Source organism: Geospiza fortis, unplaced genomic scaffold (genome assembly GCF_000277835.1).
Source record: "Geospiza fortis unplaced genomic scaffold, GeoFor_1.0 scaffold1303, whole genome shotgun sequence".
NCBI classification, from domain to species: Eukaryota; Metazoa; Chordata; class Aves; order Passeriformes; family Thraupidae; genus Geospiza; species Geospiza fortis.
This window is the reverse complement of record NW_005054495.1, coordinates 1,056,356-1,069,641: the sequence shown is the minus strand read 5'-3', so window position 1 is coordinate 1,069,641 and position 13,286 is coordinate 1,056,356. Positions and strand designations below refer to the sequence as shown.

Sequence of the window (13,286 nt, the reverse complement as noted above, 5' to 3'; positions counted from 1 at the left end):
AGCCATGTACTGATGCAAATCAGGACTTAGTGGCTCTTCCTGTCTATGCAGCACTTGCATTCAGAAAGACACAGCTGACAGTACTTGGACAATAAACAGAGCCCAGGGGAAAAAAAGACCAAAACAGGGCTCTGACTATATTAAAATGCAAACAGTCAAGTTACTTTCCAACCAGGTGCTATGACACCTGGTCCTGAAAGGTTCCAAAGATCATGTATTTGCAGCTGTGACTGGAATGTGCCATGGGAGGATTAGTTCCTAACCCTTTTATGACATCTGTTACAACATCTGTAAGGTGGAGTAAAAATGCTTTCCATCCCACTGGAAACCCCAGCATCAAGCCAAACCTAGGAAACAGAGCTACTGACAGCAAAATACTGCTTGAATTATGTATGTGCTGTATGCCTTGTGCCATTTACTGAAATGCTCTTTGTTTTGATGGGTTCTTTATACTTTTCTAGGTAAATAAGTTGAAAGAAGAAAAAGCTGTTTTGACGACCGAAGTTAATAAGCAACAAAAACTGTTGGAGAAATGTAACAGAGGTGTGTAGTCTCAGCAGGTTCTCTAAGAGAACTGCATCTCTAAGAGTTTGCTGCATCCTTTGCTGAAGTGCAGAGCTTTTCTGCTGCAGTACAAAGAGTAGGTTACAGCACAGTGACTGTGGTCCAGATCTGACACTCAACCTGATTGCTGCAGGCACTGCATCAACTCGTGGGGTGTTCCAGATTCTGTACTCCAGGAAAATGTGACAATGTGAACAGCAAGTGTTATGTGAGAATGGGGAAACCTTTTCCCGTGTGCCATAAGTGGGAAACCAGGGCAGGGGCACAGTCCTTCACAGAGATGGACTGTCTGTCAATTTGAACCTTAATCTCCTGCTTTCCTAAATTATTACACCAGTCTTCCTTTTCATTGGGGTGCAGCTTCTCATTTTGAATGTCTGAGGTCTTGGGAGCAACTTGTTTTATGTTGAGAGGATGATGGGAAACAGGCAGGAGTGCTGGAATGTGAGAAATAAGATTTCCAGGTTATGGAAGAAAATAATGAATTTTCCTTTACTGGAAAGAGAAGAGAGGTAAAACTAGAGCAGGGAAAGACTAAAAAGAGATATAGCTCAAAAAAGGAAAGCTTTTGCTTCATGAAGGTGAGTGCTTCTACATGAATAATAATTGATCCCAAAGAAGTTTAGAGGAGAGGGAAAAGTTTTTAGTTTGTAGATTACTCTGCCCTTTCCTTTTGCTGCTTACTAAGCCTTAAAAAATTAAAAATTGTTTGGTAAAAATCTGCATTGGGTGTTTCCCATTTTCCTGAAGTGGCTGAGATACCGTAGAGCATATCCTGTAAGCTTTCTCCAGGTGTCTACCCCTTCCATGTGTCTGCATTTCTTAACCTATGACAGGCAGTACTTGAAGGCTCTAACACCACCAAACTTCAGAACAGCTGATTAAACAGATTAGCTTGAAGATTTTGATGGGATAATATGACAGATGAAAATTTTTTGAAATTTTTTTCTTTTTTCTAAGCATTATGGAAAGAACAGCCCCTAGTTTCACATTTGCCTGTTTTCCTGGAAGGAAGAGCTAAATTAAAGCAAGGGGGTTTTTTTATGCATACAATGAGCTACCAAAGTATTCAATACCCCCCATATCCTCTGTTCATGTGGCACTGTGTTGGAGCTGTGCACTCAGTGCATTTCAGTCAGAGTTTATGAATTGATCTTAAATATTTCTAAGTACATGGGTTGTATGTTGGGTATTTTTGTATGTGTGGTTGGTTTTTGTTTATTTGCTTTTTAAACTTAGAATCACTTTGAGAGTCAGGTAGGCTGGGATGTGTATCCCACTGTCTAAATTACCACTTACTGTTAATTAAATTAAATTAACTAAATTAGCACTTTAAAAACTGTTATGCTCATCTCCAAACCAGGTAAACAAATACGGATTTCTCAAGAATAACCTAATCTTTGATAGATTCAGCAAAGCTCTTTTGAGTCAAAGAGAAGCAAAATCTGGTCTGTGGTACTTGATGCCTGTTACTGGAGATTTTCAGTCTGAAAAGGAGGAGTATTTCTCTGTTCAGAAGATTAGTAATTGTGCATATGTGTGGTGAGGTTTAGGACAAATACTGCAAAGAAGATTGTATATGGAAATGTAAAACTAGGTCATGCTGTCAGTCAGGGATCCATGGTACTAGGGAATAGCAGCTTATCTGGGAAAATCAAACAGTACTTCTTCTTTTGATCTGTTCCACTTTTCCTTCTGATCTTGTTTAATTCATATAAACAGTGTCTGTGCTGGCAGTAGAGGAATATGAAGAGCTTCATGAAAATTTTGAGCTGGAAAAGAACCTGCGGAAGAAGGCAGAGTCATTTGCACAGGAGGTGAGTAGTCAAGGGAAAAATTAAGACATTGCAAGTGGGCAAAGCCTTACCAGCTTGGATGACTTGATTTCAATTCCCAGCTCTTGTCCAGCCCCAGATTCTGCTTAGGTAACATCTGTATTTCATCCATAAAAATGAGTTTATTGTTTCAAGAAGCATTACATAAAATAAATATAAAGCACTTTGGAATTACTTATGCAGTCTTACCTCTGTCCCCTTTCAAGGCAGAGCATTAAATTTATCCTGGTCTTTGTTTGCTACAGAATCCCAATGTGGAATATGTAGTGGTTGGAACCGGGAGGGATTAGCTGTCTTTCTAGTGATATAATTTGAAGGGCTGGTTTTTTTTCCTGAAAAATATGTGGACTCCTAAAAAAGATGTTGCAAAACTACAGTATCAATTGAGGGACACATTTTGAAAGATTATGTTGAAAGTACTTTCTGTAATTGACTAACAAGCTGACAGGCAACTTAGGTACAATGCCAAAGAAATGCTGATTATTTTTAAACAGCTATTTCTTGGGTTTTGTCATTATTTAGTTGTTGCTTCTTCCAGACTATGGGCCCCTGCTGGTGGAGACTGTCAGAGTAGCTGTTCACTTGAAGTTTTCATTCCATAAAGTTCTCTTATCCAAAATGGAATCACTACAACAGTGAACTTCAGGCCTGCATTATTCTTCCCTTTCTGTACCTGCTTGTCTTCCTGTGGTATTGTGCTGCTCAGAAAGATTTTTAGAACAGTTCTTAAAATACATGACCACGTGACAACAAAGGCATTGCTGATTCATGTTTGGGGAACCAATATTTAAAATTACTTTAAAAACCTGTTGTCATTGGCCTAGTTTCACACTGGTGGTGTCCTCTGAGTGACCTGAGGCATCAGAGAGGCTCTGGCCACAACTGCATCCACAGCAGCACAGCTTTCTGCTCGAGTGAGGCTGTGTCAGCTTCCTCTCACAGGGATCATGCTGCAAGGTCACAGCTGTGTTTGGAGAGCTAAGTTTTCTAGGATGTGCTTGCAGTAGCTGTGTTTGGATTATGGTAAGGATGGTCAGGGATTTTCTGCCTGCTTTCATTAGCCTGTTTTCTCTGTCTCTATAAAATGTTTCTTTTAAACCTCAAAATTTCTGCTGGATTTTTGCTTGGATTTTGCAAAAGCCACAGTAGTTGTGTTAAGCTGTGCAGTGTCAACAGAAGGAAGAGCTTTGAGTAAAGGACAACACTGCATGTGCAGTGCTTTGTTCTTGATTTGTATGGAGCACTTGGAGAAGGGAAAAGGGCTCCAAGTAATGTGGCTGTCGCTGCAGCTTAAAAATGGCACATCTTAGTGTTTTGTATTTTTGTGATGTCTCAAACAGCCAAATGTGTATTTTAGCTCAGTAAAATTCAGAACTACAGCCTGTGGAGGTGCCTGTGTGGTGGTGGGCACGTTGTCTGTCCAAGGGGCTGAAGCACATTAAATTTGCCTTTATGGTGTTGTCAGCCCATGCATTCAGACTCAACCCTTTCCCTTTTTCCATGGCGTGGCTTCATCTTCTCTTTGCATTGTGGCTACCAGGGAAGTGGCTGCTTTTCAAAGGGCTGCCCTTGGCCTCCTGCCCTTGTGCCAGGTGAGGAGGATTCTGCCCAGAACAGGAGCACTTGGGAGTGCAGGTGTGAGAGGGAAGGGCAGGTGAGCTGTGTGCAGAAGCCAGCACAGATGGGGGAGAGCAGAGACATGGAGGGAGCAGGCACATATAGGAGTGAGGGAACACTTGAAAATCAGAGCTTTTGATTAAAATTAAAAAAAAAAAGCCCAATACAGCTTTAATTATAGTCATGCTGCTGGCACCACCATAATATATATTTAATTAATCAAAAGTGATCCAACTTCAAACATTAGAATTCATGCTCTTTAGAAGTTCTAAAGAAACTGAGTAAATATTGTCAGCCGTGGTGTGGAGAGGGGGAAGGAAAAGGAGAGAGGTTTTGAAGTGAGTCACAATCCATTGTGAAAGGTACAGGAATCTGCATAAAAGAACTAAATAAATAGAGTGTGTAAGGGGCGGAGGCATGGAAAAATCTGTACCTACCTGAATAAAACAGGGCTGTTAACACAGGAATCTTGGCAAGCTTAACCAGAATTCTAGTGTCAGGTTTTAAGAGACACTTGAAGATCTCTCAGCTGTTTGTGAAGCAGTTTATAAGAAAACAAAGGAAGGCAGAGAGTATCTTGAAGGCCATTGCAATAATATAGAGGTAGCCCTGAAAAGCACTCTCCCACAAAGATGAGCAAAATACAGTACATGCAGCCAAAGCAAGCCAAAAGCAGAAGAACACAGTGTGAGAAGCAAATTGAAACTCTTAGCCATGCAAAAATCTCCTGAGTTTAACAAAATAATCTTGCATAAGTTGTTTATTAAACATACATCCTGGCCTCCAACAATATTTTGTAGTGATGTTGGGGTTGAAGACCAGCTTGGCGACTCAGACCCCACACAGCTGCTTGCACACCTTCCTCCAGCAGGATGGGGGAGCAGATTGGAAGTTAAAAATGAGATAACTCTCTGATAAAGACAGTTTCCTAAGTAAAGCTAAAGCTGCACCCAAAAGCAAAGCAAAACAAGAAATTCATGCGCTGCTTCCTATGGGCAGACAGAAGCTCAGCCTTCTCCAGGAAAGCCAGGCTCCATTGGGTACAGCAGCCATTTGGGAAGGCAGACACCATCACTCTGAGTGTCCCCCTCTTGCTTCTTCTTCCCCAGCTTTAGAGGCAAAGCATGGTGGCACCTGGTCTGGACTGTCCCTGTGGGCAGCTGGGCTCAGCTGTCCTGGCTCTGTCCCCTCCCAGCTCCTTGTGCACCCCCAGCTCACTCACTGTGGGGTAGGGTGAGGAGCAGAAAAGGCCTTGACTCCATGCAAAGGGTAAAATATCTTTCTGTTATCAATGCTGTTTTCAGCACAAATTCAAAACACAGCCCCATACCAGCTACTGTGACAAAAATGAACTCTTCCAGCCAAAACCAGCAGAAGTGAATGGTTTATTATTAGTGTACGCTGGTGGAGAGATAATCCCTACACCTGAAGTGCTCTGGAAACCTCATGGAGAAGAAGCAGTGTGCTCTCAAAGATGACATTGAGCTGATTTTTTCCCTGCCCTCTGTATTTTGGACACATGACAGAAATGAAGTGTCAAACTGTTGAGCAGTTTGTTGGGGCTCCTTTCACTTCTGAGGCTCGCACAGGCGTTTTGCTCAAAATGCACAACTTGAAAAAGAAAAGAAAGGTTTCTCAAGTGTTTATGGTAACCTGTAAAACAATTTGCAGTGAAGAAGTTGAAAGGCTGCATTCAGAGGAAATATGATCCCGACGAATTAAAACAATTCAGTAAATCTCTAGTGTGCATCGTTCATCTTTTCATTGACTTTCCCTCCTCAATGCTTACACCATCCTACAGCTGTTTGTGCTTTTAAGTAACTGCTGCACAACAAAATATGTGTATTTAACTTGTTTTCATCAAAATACCTGCATCCCACGCCTGGGCCAGTGCACAGCTGACTTTACTTACTCTGGGACTGAATCTTCCCATATTGAAAGATAAAAGGTGGCTGTCAACTTGGGGAAAATCATTGTCACTCTTAGCAGGTGTCTGCACTACTCAGGAGGTTGAATGCAATGGGTTTGGTTATCTTGATGACATGAGCTCCCAAAGACCTCTTCCTGAGATGCATTTGTGACCTTTTGGGTTAATTTGTGAGGACTTTTGCATTAACATATTACCTCTGTGAGTAGATACTGCAAAAGCAGCTCTGGAGAAGCAACTCCGTGCTTGCAAGTGCCAGTCTCTGTGCTTTACCCAGGATAGTTCAACTGCAACTGGTATCTGAAGATAATTAATTTACAGTCCAGCTGACTGAACTGGATTTAATAATTAAAGAGACATAAGTAGTTAGTACTTGAATTCTCCTGAGCTTGGATGTTACCACTTTTGAAGCATGATGTAATGCTAATTTGTTTCATCAAGCTTTTTCCCAGGAAGAGGCTTGGGGAATGGTAGCAGATGTATGCTCTAGGAAACTCTTTGGTCTCTTTTCCCCCCATCTCTTTTTGCTCAGGCAATTAGTCTGTGGGGAAAAAAAGTGAAGATGTTTCCTCCTTTTCCATGTGGTGTATGATCTACTTGTGAATCTGTTAGATGGTGTCTAAATGCTGTGAGGCTGTGAGCATTATAGAATGTATCACTGTGCTTCTACCATGACAAAAAGAAAACTGCAGGAAATGAAGAAATAAATAACAATAGAGATTATATTTCCCCTGTATTTCATGCAGTTATTCCTCATAAGTGAAGAATGAGTGCTGTAGTTTAAGAAACCCTTTAGTACAGAGCAGGCTGGTAAAATAAATAATGCTCTGTTTTTAAGGAGGTCACACTGTTGATGGGAATACAGTCTGCTCACACTCAAAAGTACATGCTCCAAGCACCTCTGTGGTGAGAAGCAAATGATGGACAGAAAATAGGCTTAACTCATCCACTCCGGTTCTTCCATTCTGAATGAATTAGACTTCTTCTTTTGAGCCACAAAACTTTCTAATGCTGCAGCTTGTAGCTCTTTAAACAGTCCCTTCAGAAGCTGTCTGGCAATTAGCCAGGTAGCTAAAATCAACTGGATTTTATCCTTATTGGTCAGAAATATTATGAATCATTTTTGAGTGACTCTGGGCTATCCATATTATGTAAATGACCTTTTTCATGGTCACACTGCTCACTTAAAACAACTAGATTAGACTTTGACTCCACTAAAGGAGTTTTTTGGTTTTCTTTTTCCTGATTAGCCATTGAACTGAAAACCATACCTGGAGTTGTATTTTAATCCTAATTTTAGAGCCACTTAGTGCCCTGTCAAGCTATAATTAGACATGATCATTCTGTCCTCCCCATCACATAAAAGAGGCTTCAAACAGCCTCTTCTTTTGGGGAGATATAAATACCTTGATCCTACTTCTCTTGAGACTTAGTTGAGGTCTGAACACAAGCTGTAGGGCTTTGGGGTACACAGAATGCAAAAGGCATCAGCTCCTGTAAACTGTGACAGATGTGAATGGGTTACCCCTCTGTGACTCACTGATTCCTCACTAGGTTGTGGATGGGATGGGGCAGTGCTGCTGAGGATTGAAAAAAGGACCAGCTGCTCAGCTGAGTGATCTTCTGTTTGACTCTCCCAAGTTTGACTCTGCCTTGCTACTTACCTTTTTTACTCTATTTATAATGGACAGCATGCCACTGATTTTTATTTTACTTCATGCAACCATTGATTACCTTATTAGAACAACACCTATTGGGACATTTTTCTCGTTTAAACTGTAACTAAGACAAAAAGGTTATTGCTCAAATACCCAAAGGATGTATAGATGGAAGTGCAGTTTCACGTGGATATTTAAGAATTCCCTTTGTCATTGTTTTGCTCCTGGGAGAAGGGTTGGTTGGAAAGTATCCAGTTTTATCCTGAACCTTACTTGAGCAAGGCTTGGTGTTCCCAGGGATTTGACACTAACAGAGTTGCTTTCTAACGTTTTTAATAAGGAAGAATTCCTTTTTCAGCCCTGCTGTAAACAAAAAACAGCTGCAGTGAGCGCTCTGTCGGGTAAGGGGCTGAGCATGAGCTGTGGGCTCACTGAGGTCGAGGGAAAACCTTCTATTATTTTCACCCCCTTCTTTCCACATCCCCAGCTCTTGTGAAAACTCTGCTGATAGAAAGTGGCCAGCTCCCAGATTTCCTGTACTTTGCAGCTTCCCTTTGTAAACTCAGGGAGAGGAAGATACATAACTGGTCTGCACAATAATGGGTGATTTTAAAAATGACACTGATAGGTGCAACCAAATTGTTTTTCTTTGTGGTCTGCCTTCAGCTGCAGGCATGGTTTTCAGCAGATTCCTGCACCATTGACTTGTGTTTCCAGCATTGATTGGGATGCTCTGCAGATAATTGTCTAGCAGGTGGCAAAGTCGGAACTAATCCATCAATTGGTTAAATTCCACCTAGTCCAAATAATCTTGTTGGTAGCTGTTTTGCCCTTTCAGCAGTCACTTTAATTAATATTCAGGGTTGTGCAGACAGGCAGGTTTTTGCCCTGCTAAAGCAGGAATTGATTTTTTTAAATTTTAGGTTAAAATTAATTTGCAAGGGTCTTTTTTGTCCTATGTCAAACAGTGCAGCCTCTCAAAAACTTGGAATCAGTACCACCAGCTTGCTTGACACAACTGTCCTGTCTGGTTTTATCCCTTCCACTTAGAATATGTTGGCACTTGTTGAAATTATGTAAGTAACTTCTGAACTGGATGGGACTCCCCATGAGAATTTGGTTCCCATGTGCCTGATTGCAACATTACCTTATAATCAGAATTATTCTTCTGTGATGTTGAAGATGCTTTCATATTTGTGAGCAGGAAAATATTTGCAATATCATTAAAGCAGTTTATAAAGCTAATTGAAAATGCAGGACTTGATGTGAAAGCTTCTGAATGAAAAAGTTTTCATCCAGGTCTTCAAAAGGATTTTTATCATTCTGTTGCAGAAGAACATGAAACAAAGTGAATATGAATTTTCTACACTTGGTGAAGTATTTCCTCAAGTTGAAGAAATCAAGTTGCTCTACTTGATTTCTTCTTGTTTTGGCAGCTTTCTGCTCCCTCAGGCTGGAACAACTCTGGTTGGATTTAGTGGCAGAAACTTGGTGAATAAAAATCTGGAATTGATCACCTTAAAATATTTTTCAGATTAAAAAAAAAATAAAAAAAAAATCCAGGTTTCACTTTGCTTTGAAAGTGTGTAATGTGTGATGTTTGCTGAAGTTGGCTTCTGGAGAGAGCTTGTTTTCTGTCAGAGTTAAATAACTTCTGTGAGTGACTTGACAGGAGCACAGAAAACTTAGAGACAGTATTGAGTTGTTTTGCAGTGATTTAGAGGCCTATCTCAAGTATGATGTTCAAAGATGCTGTTTCTTTTAAGAATATTCCCAAGTGTTAAATGAATTTGTTGCAGTACGAAGGCAAACCTTTATGCATTGTTGTGGGTAGCTTTGATTCTCAATTTCTCTTGCCCTTGAATTGTTTTTGCGCCAGCCCTACTAGTAAAAGATAACACAAGCATAAATTGGTTTGGCTGGCAGGATTTGGGGACAGAGAGCTGATGTCCAGTGCACATTTGACTTTGCACTGTCAGCAGTTTGTTCCTGTTTGCTGTATAACAAATTGCAGCACCAGTGCCCACGTTCATCATTTCCTCTCCATCAAATGCTTCCAGTGCTTTGCTGCCTGCCCCCGTGGCACAGCTTTGCCCAGTGGAGTGTTCACTGCAGGTTTTCTTGGTTTTAGGGCTGCATCAGTTGACTCCTCCTGGCATGCAGGGTCACACAGGCTGCCAGGGCAGGTAAAAGTTCAGTGATTTTCTCAGTCTGTCTGCACAGGGCTGCTTGCTGGGAAAGCTCAGCTGAAGTGTCTGTGCATAGAATGCTTGCCACAAGCATCAGCTCATACTTAATATCTAATTGTATTAAAAGAAATAAATCACAGAGCATTGCAGTGGCACCAGAGGGGAAGAAACCATGTGTTGTATCTGTAATTCTGGTTTGTGAATAAACAGGATGGGAATCTGAAAAGATGTCATGGCACTTTTGTATTTCTAACACTTTATTCTTAAAATATCTCCTTGCTTTTGCTGAGCTCTACAACAGTGTTTTTGCAGTCTGAGGGAGTACCTGCATTCTCAGGCTGTTCTCTGTTCTGCTGCCAGAAGTGGCTCTGCTGACCTGTGCGCACTCATGTGAAACCTCAGCATGACCCAGTCCCTGTTTCTGCTCTAAGAACAGGCACAGCTGAGTTTGTCTAGTGGAAGCCCTTGTTGCCTGGGGGCAAACATCCACCTGAAAGAGATGTCAAGGTGCAGAACAAATTCACTAGGAATTTTTTGTTGTTGGGAAGCAATCTTTTTTTTTTTCCTAGTTCCTAAACAGTCTGGTAGGAACAGATCTCTCAGGGAAACTGCATATGCTGACAGCTTCTGCACCTCTTAAGTGAAGCCTAGAGATGTGTGGGATTTTTTTATCAATGTCAGGTCTCTAGACCTTTGATTTTTGCCTGCCCCCCACAATGTATTTATTTGCCACATCAAAAATGTAACTTGGGAAGAGGAAGGAACACAAGGATCAGGACTAAAAGGCTGAAATTGTCCTAAAAAGCCTTTTCCCAGGGCAAGTGCCTACACTGATTACACAGCCATGGACTGAAATTTGTTTCCTGAAGAAATGAGTTTCCATCATTCGCATATCCAGCTAACCCTCAAGTGAGTGGCTTTGTGCCAAGGCTCATAGATGTGTTTGAGGAGATAGTCTGTGAATTGATAGGTATTTTATCTTCCACTTAGAGTTCTTTTAGTCTTTCCAGAGTTCCCAGAATGGGGATCAGATTATTCCCATTTCCAGGAAACAGAATTGAGAGATGTGTTTAAATTCTGAATGCTGCCAACGTGTGGGTAATTGAGGTGTAGCAGTGGGTGGTTCTGAGCAAACACCTGGTTCCTTTCAGTGTGAGCCTAGCCCTTGTGAATTTTGCTCTCAAACTTCCTTTCCCCTTCCTCCTCAGCTTCTTCATTATTTCTACCTCATTAACACGATGTTAGTATCTCATTTTCTTTCCAGTTGCCTTTTTAGCATCAGACCGTGCTTGCCTGACTGTTGTTTTTGTTGGGTGTGGGCTTGTTTTGGCAGATGTTCATTGAACAAAACAAGATGAAAAGGCAGAGTCAGTTGCTTCTGCAAACTTTTGCTCCTGATCAACAGCTTTTGAAGGCTTTGGATGACAATGCTAAGCTAACCCACACATTAGAAGAAGAGAGGCTTCAACACCAGCAAAAGGTAAAACAGAAATTCTTTTCATCTCATCTGGAAGTCTTTGAAAACCTCCTGAATTTAAGGAGTGCTGTGTCTTAATTACATTCAGGATTACTTGAGATCATATCCCCTGTAAAAGCTTCGAGTTTAAAAACTAAATTTCAGAGAAAGTTGTGATTCCCTTTTTCTGAGTCACTGTTCAGATATGAGTACAGAACTCAAAGGCTCCTGAGCCTGAAGAGGCTCTGTTTTAGGCAAGTATTTTATTTGGGGTGCCAGTGAGGTGCAGTTACAAGCAGTGAATCAGGTTCCATTAAGTGAAGAGATGGCAAGAGCATATTTTGGACGTTGAGTAATACTAAGGGTGTCTTGGGGGTGTAAGGAAAGAGCAGGAGGTGACAGGTAGGCAGTGCACATGAGTGGTTTGGTTCTTGCTGAAAAAATGGATGGGGGAAAGCCAGACACACACTGGAGCAGCGAAGTGTTAGGTGAATCTGCAAAGTGCTGGGAGAGGATCTAAACTGATAGGATATAAACAAATTTATTCTCTGAAACTAGACTAAATCAATCTCTTTACTGGTAGAAATCGCCATTGCTTCCCAGGAAAGCCTGAAAATGAGCTCTGCTTTAGCCCTGAGGCCTGTTCCTAAAACTCTGTTAGTAGAGTAGTGCTAGGGATAGGTAAACAATTCCTGCTCTTTCATCAATGCACCAGTACTAAGACTGCATTCTCAAATGCTCTGAATGAATATTTTGGAAGAATCATTTCCAGTTCATAGAAAAGCTTTGCATCTTTGGCTACTTTGAAGTCTAGAACAAAATGTATATATTTGGGGAGCTGTGAAGTTACTGCTACTCTGCATCTGAATGCTGCCTCTGAATCAGATATTCCATAATTTCCCCACTGGCATCTGCATGAGTTGAGACAAGGGAGTTTAAATAATGAGCCTGTCAGTGGAAGCAGTAAAAGAACAAAAATGTCAACGTTCTCGTGCTTCAAATGAAGAAATGTTCTGAAATTAATTATGTGATAAAGCTCTATAAAAAGAAGAGGGAACAACGTAAAGCTTAAGTACTTTGAAGCTAAAGATATATTTTAAAGAAGAGATAAAGCAAGTTGGGATCATAGCAGAAAATTCTGACATCTCTCAGAAAAATCTTTCCAGTTCTCATTCAAAATTTTTCCTTTTGCTGGGATTTTTGCTTCACTCCTGTACTATAACATGATGTTTTCAGGCATAACTGTGCCTAGTGGATTATTTGCCAACAGGAGGGACAGAAAATGTCTTTTATTGTGATGAATGCTCTTGTTTGCCAACTGCAGATAAAAGAATTAGAAGAGCAGCTAGAGAATCAGTCGCTGCACAAGGAGATTGGTCGCCTTAAACAGCAACTAGAACTTTTGGAAGAAGATAAAAAAGAACTGGAGCAGAAGTGTCAGCATGCAGAAGAAAAAGCTAGGGACCTAAAGCATTCAGGTAAAATAGTGTAATAACTTTCATTTTAGGGGTGAAGTGTGTGTATGGGATGATTGGTGCACATCTACATTTGAGACCCTAGAAACTTTTGTGTAGCTGTGACTCAGACCTTTGCTTCACTAGACAAAGTACAGCAGCTGCCTGCAGCTGCAGAACAACTGTGTCCAAAATGTGCGTGAAGGAATAACCTCGTAAAACTTCTGTAAGGAACAAAAATCCTGTGGTTAGGTTGCCCTGAGTCTTACAGATGGATAAATATATGGGAATAGGTGTGTGTGTGAAAAACACAAAAGATTATACCTGGACTTTAAAATCACTCAGTTGATTTTTATTACATTTAATTTACCAGTTAAATTTTTTTACCTTTTAAAATTTAAAAGCAAGTTTAAAATACTGCAATTTTAATTTGAATCCATCATTGCAAGAACAAAGAACCATATCCACTTTGGAAATCATATTCTTACTTCTCCCATAACCTACCGCACTCAAAACAGTTGCTAAGGATTTTTGGAACTAAAAGAAATTCAGGATTTTTTTTCTCTGTTTCTGCCCCTCCCCAGTT

At 40.8% G+C, this 13,286-nt stretch overlaps 1 protein-coding gene across 2 annotated transcripts in view; it reads left to right on the top strand.

Annotated features, from left to right (window-relative positions):
• The window catches only part of SHTN1 (shootin 1), a 48,425-nt gene that overhangs the window by 16,066 nt on the left and 19,073 nt on the right, over window positions 1-13,286 (top strand). For both annotated transcript variants that reach the window (XM_005428639.2, XM_005428638.2), the window contains exons 6-9: window positions 462-543; window positions 2,287-2,381; window positions 11,124-11,270; window positions 12,571-12,724. In XM_005428639.2, the coding sequence (XP_005428696.1) occupies window positions 462-543; window positions 2,287-2,381; window positions 11,124-11,270; window positions 12,571-12,724 (478 nt within the window). The remainder of the gene's footprint in view (window positions 1-461; window positions 544-2,286; window positions 2,382-11,123; window positions 11,271-12,570; window positions 12,725-13,286) is intronic.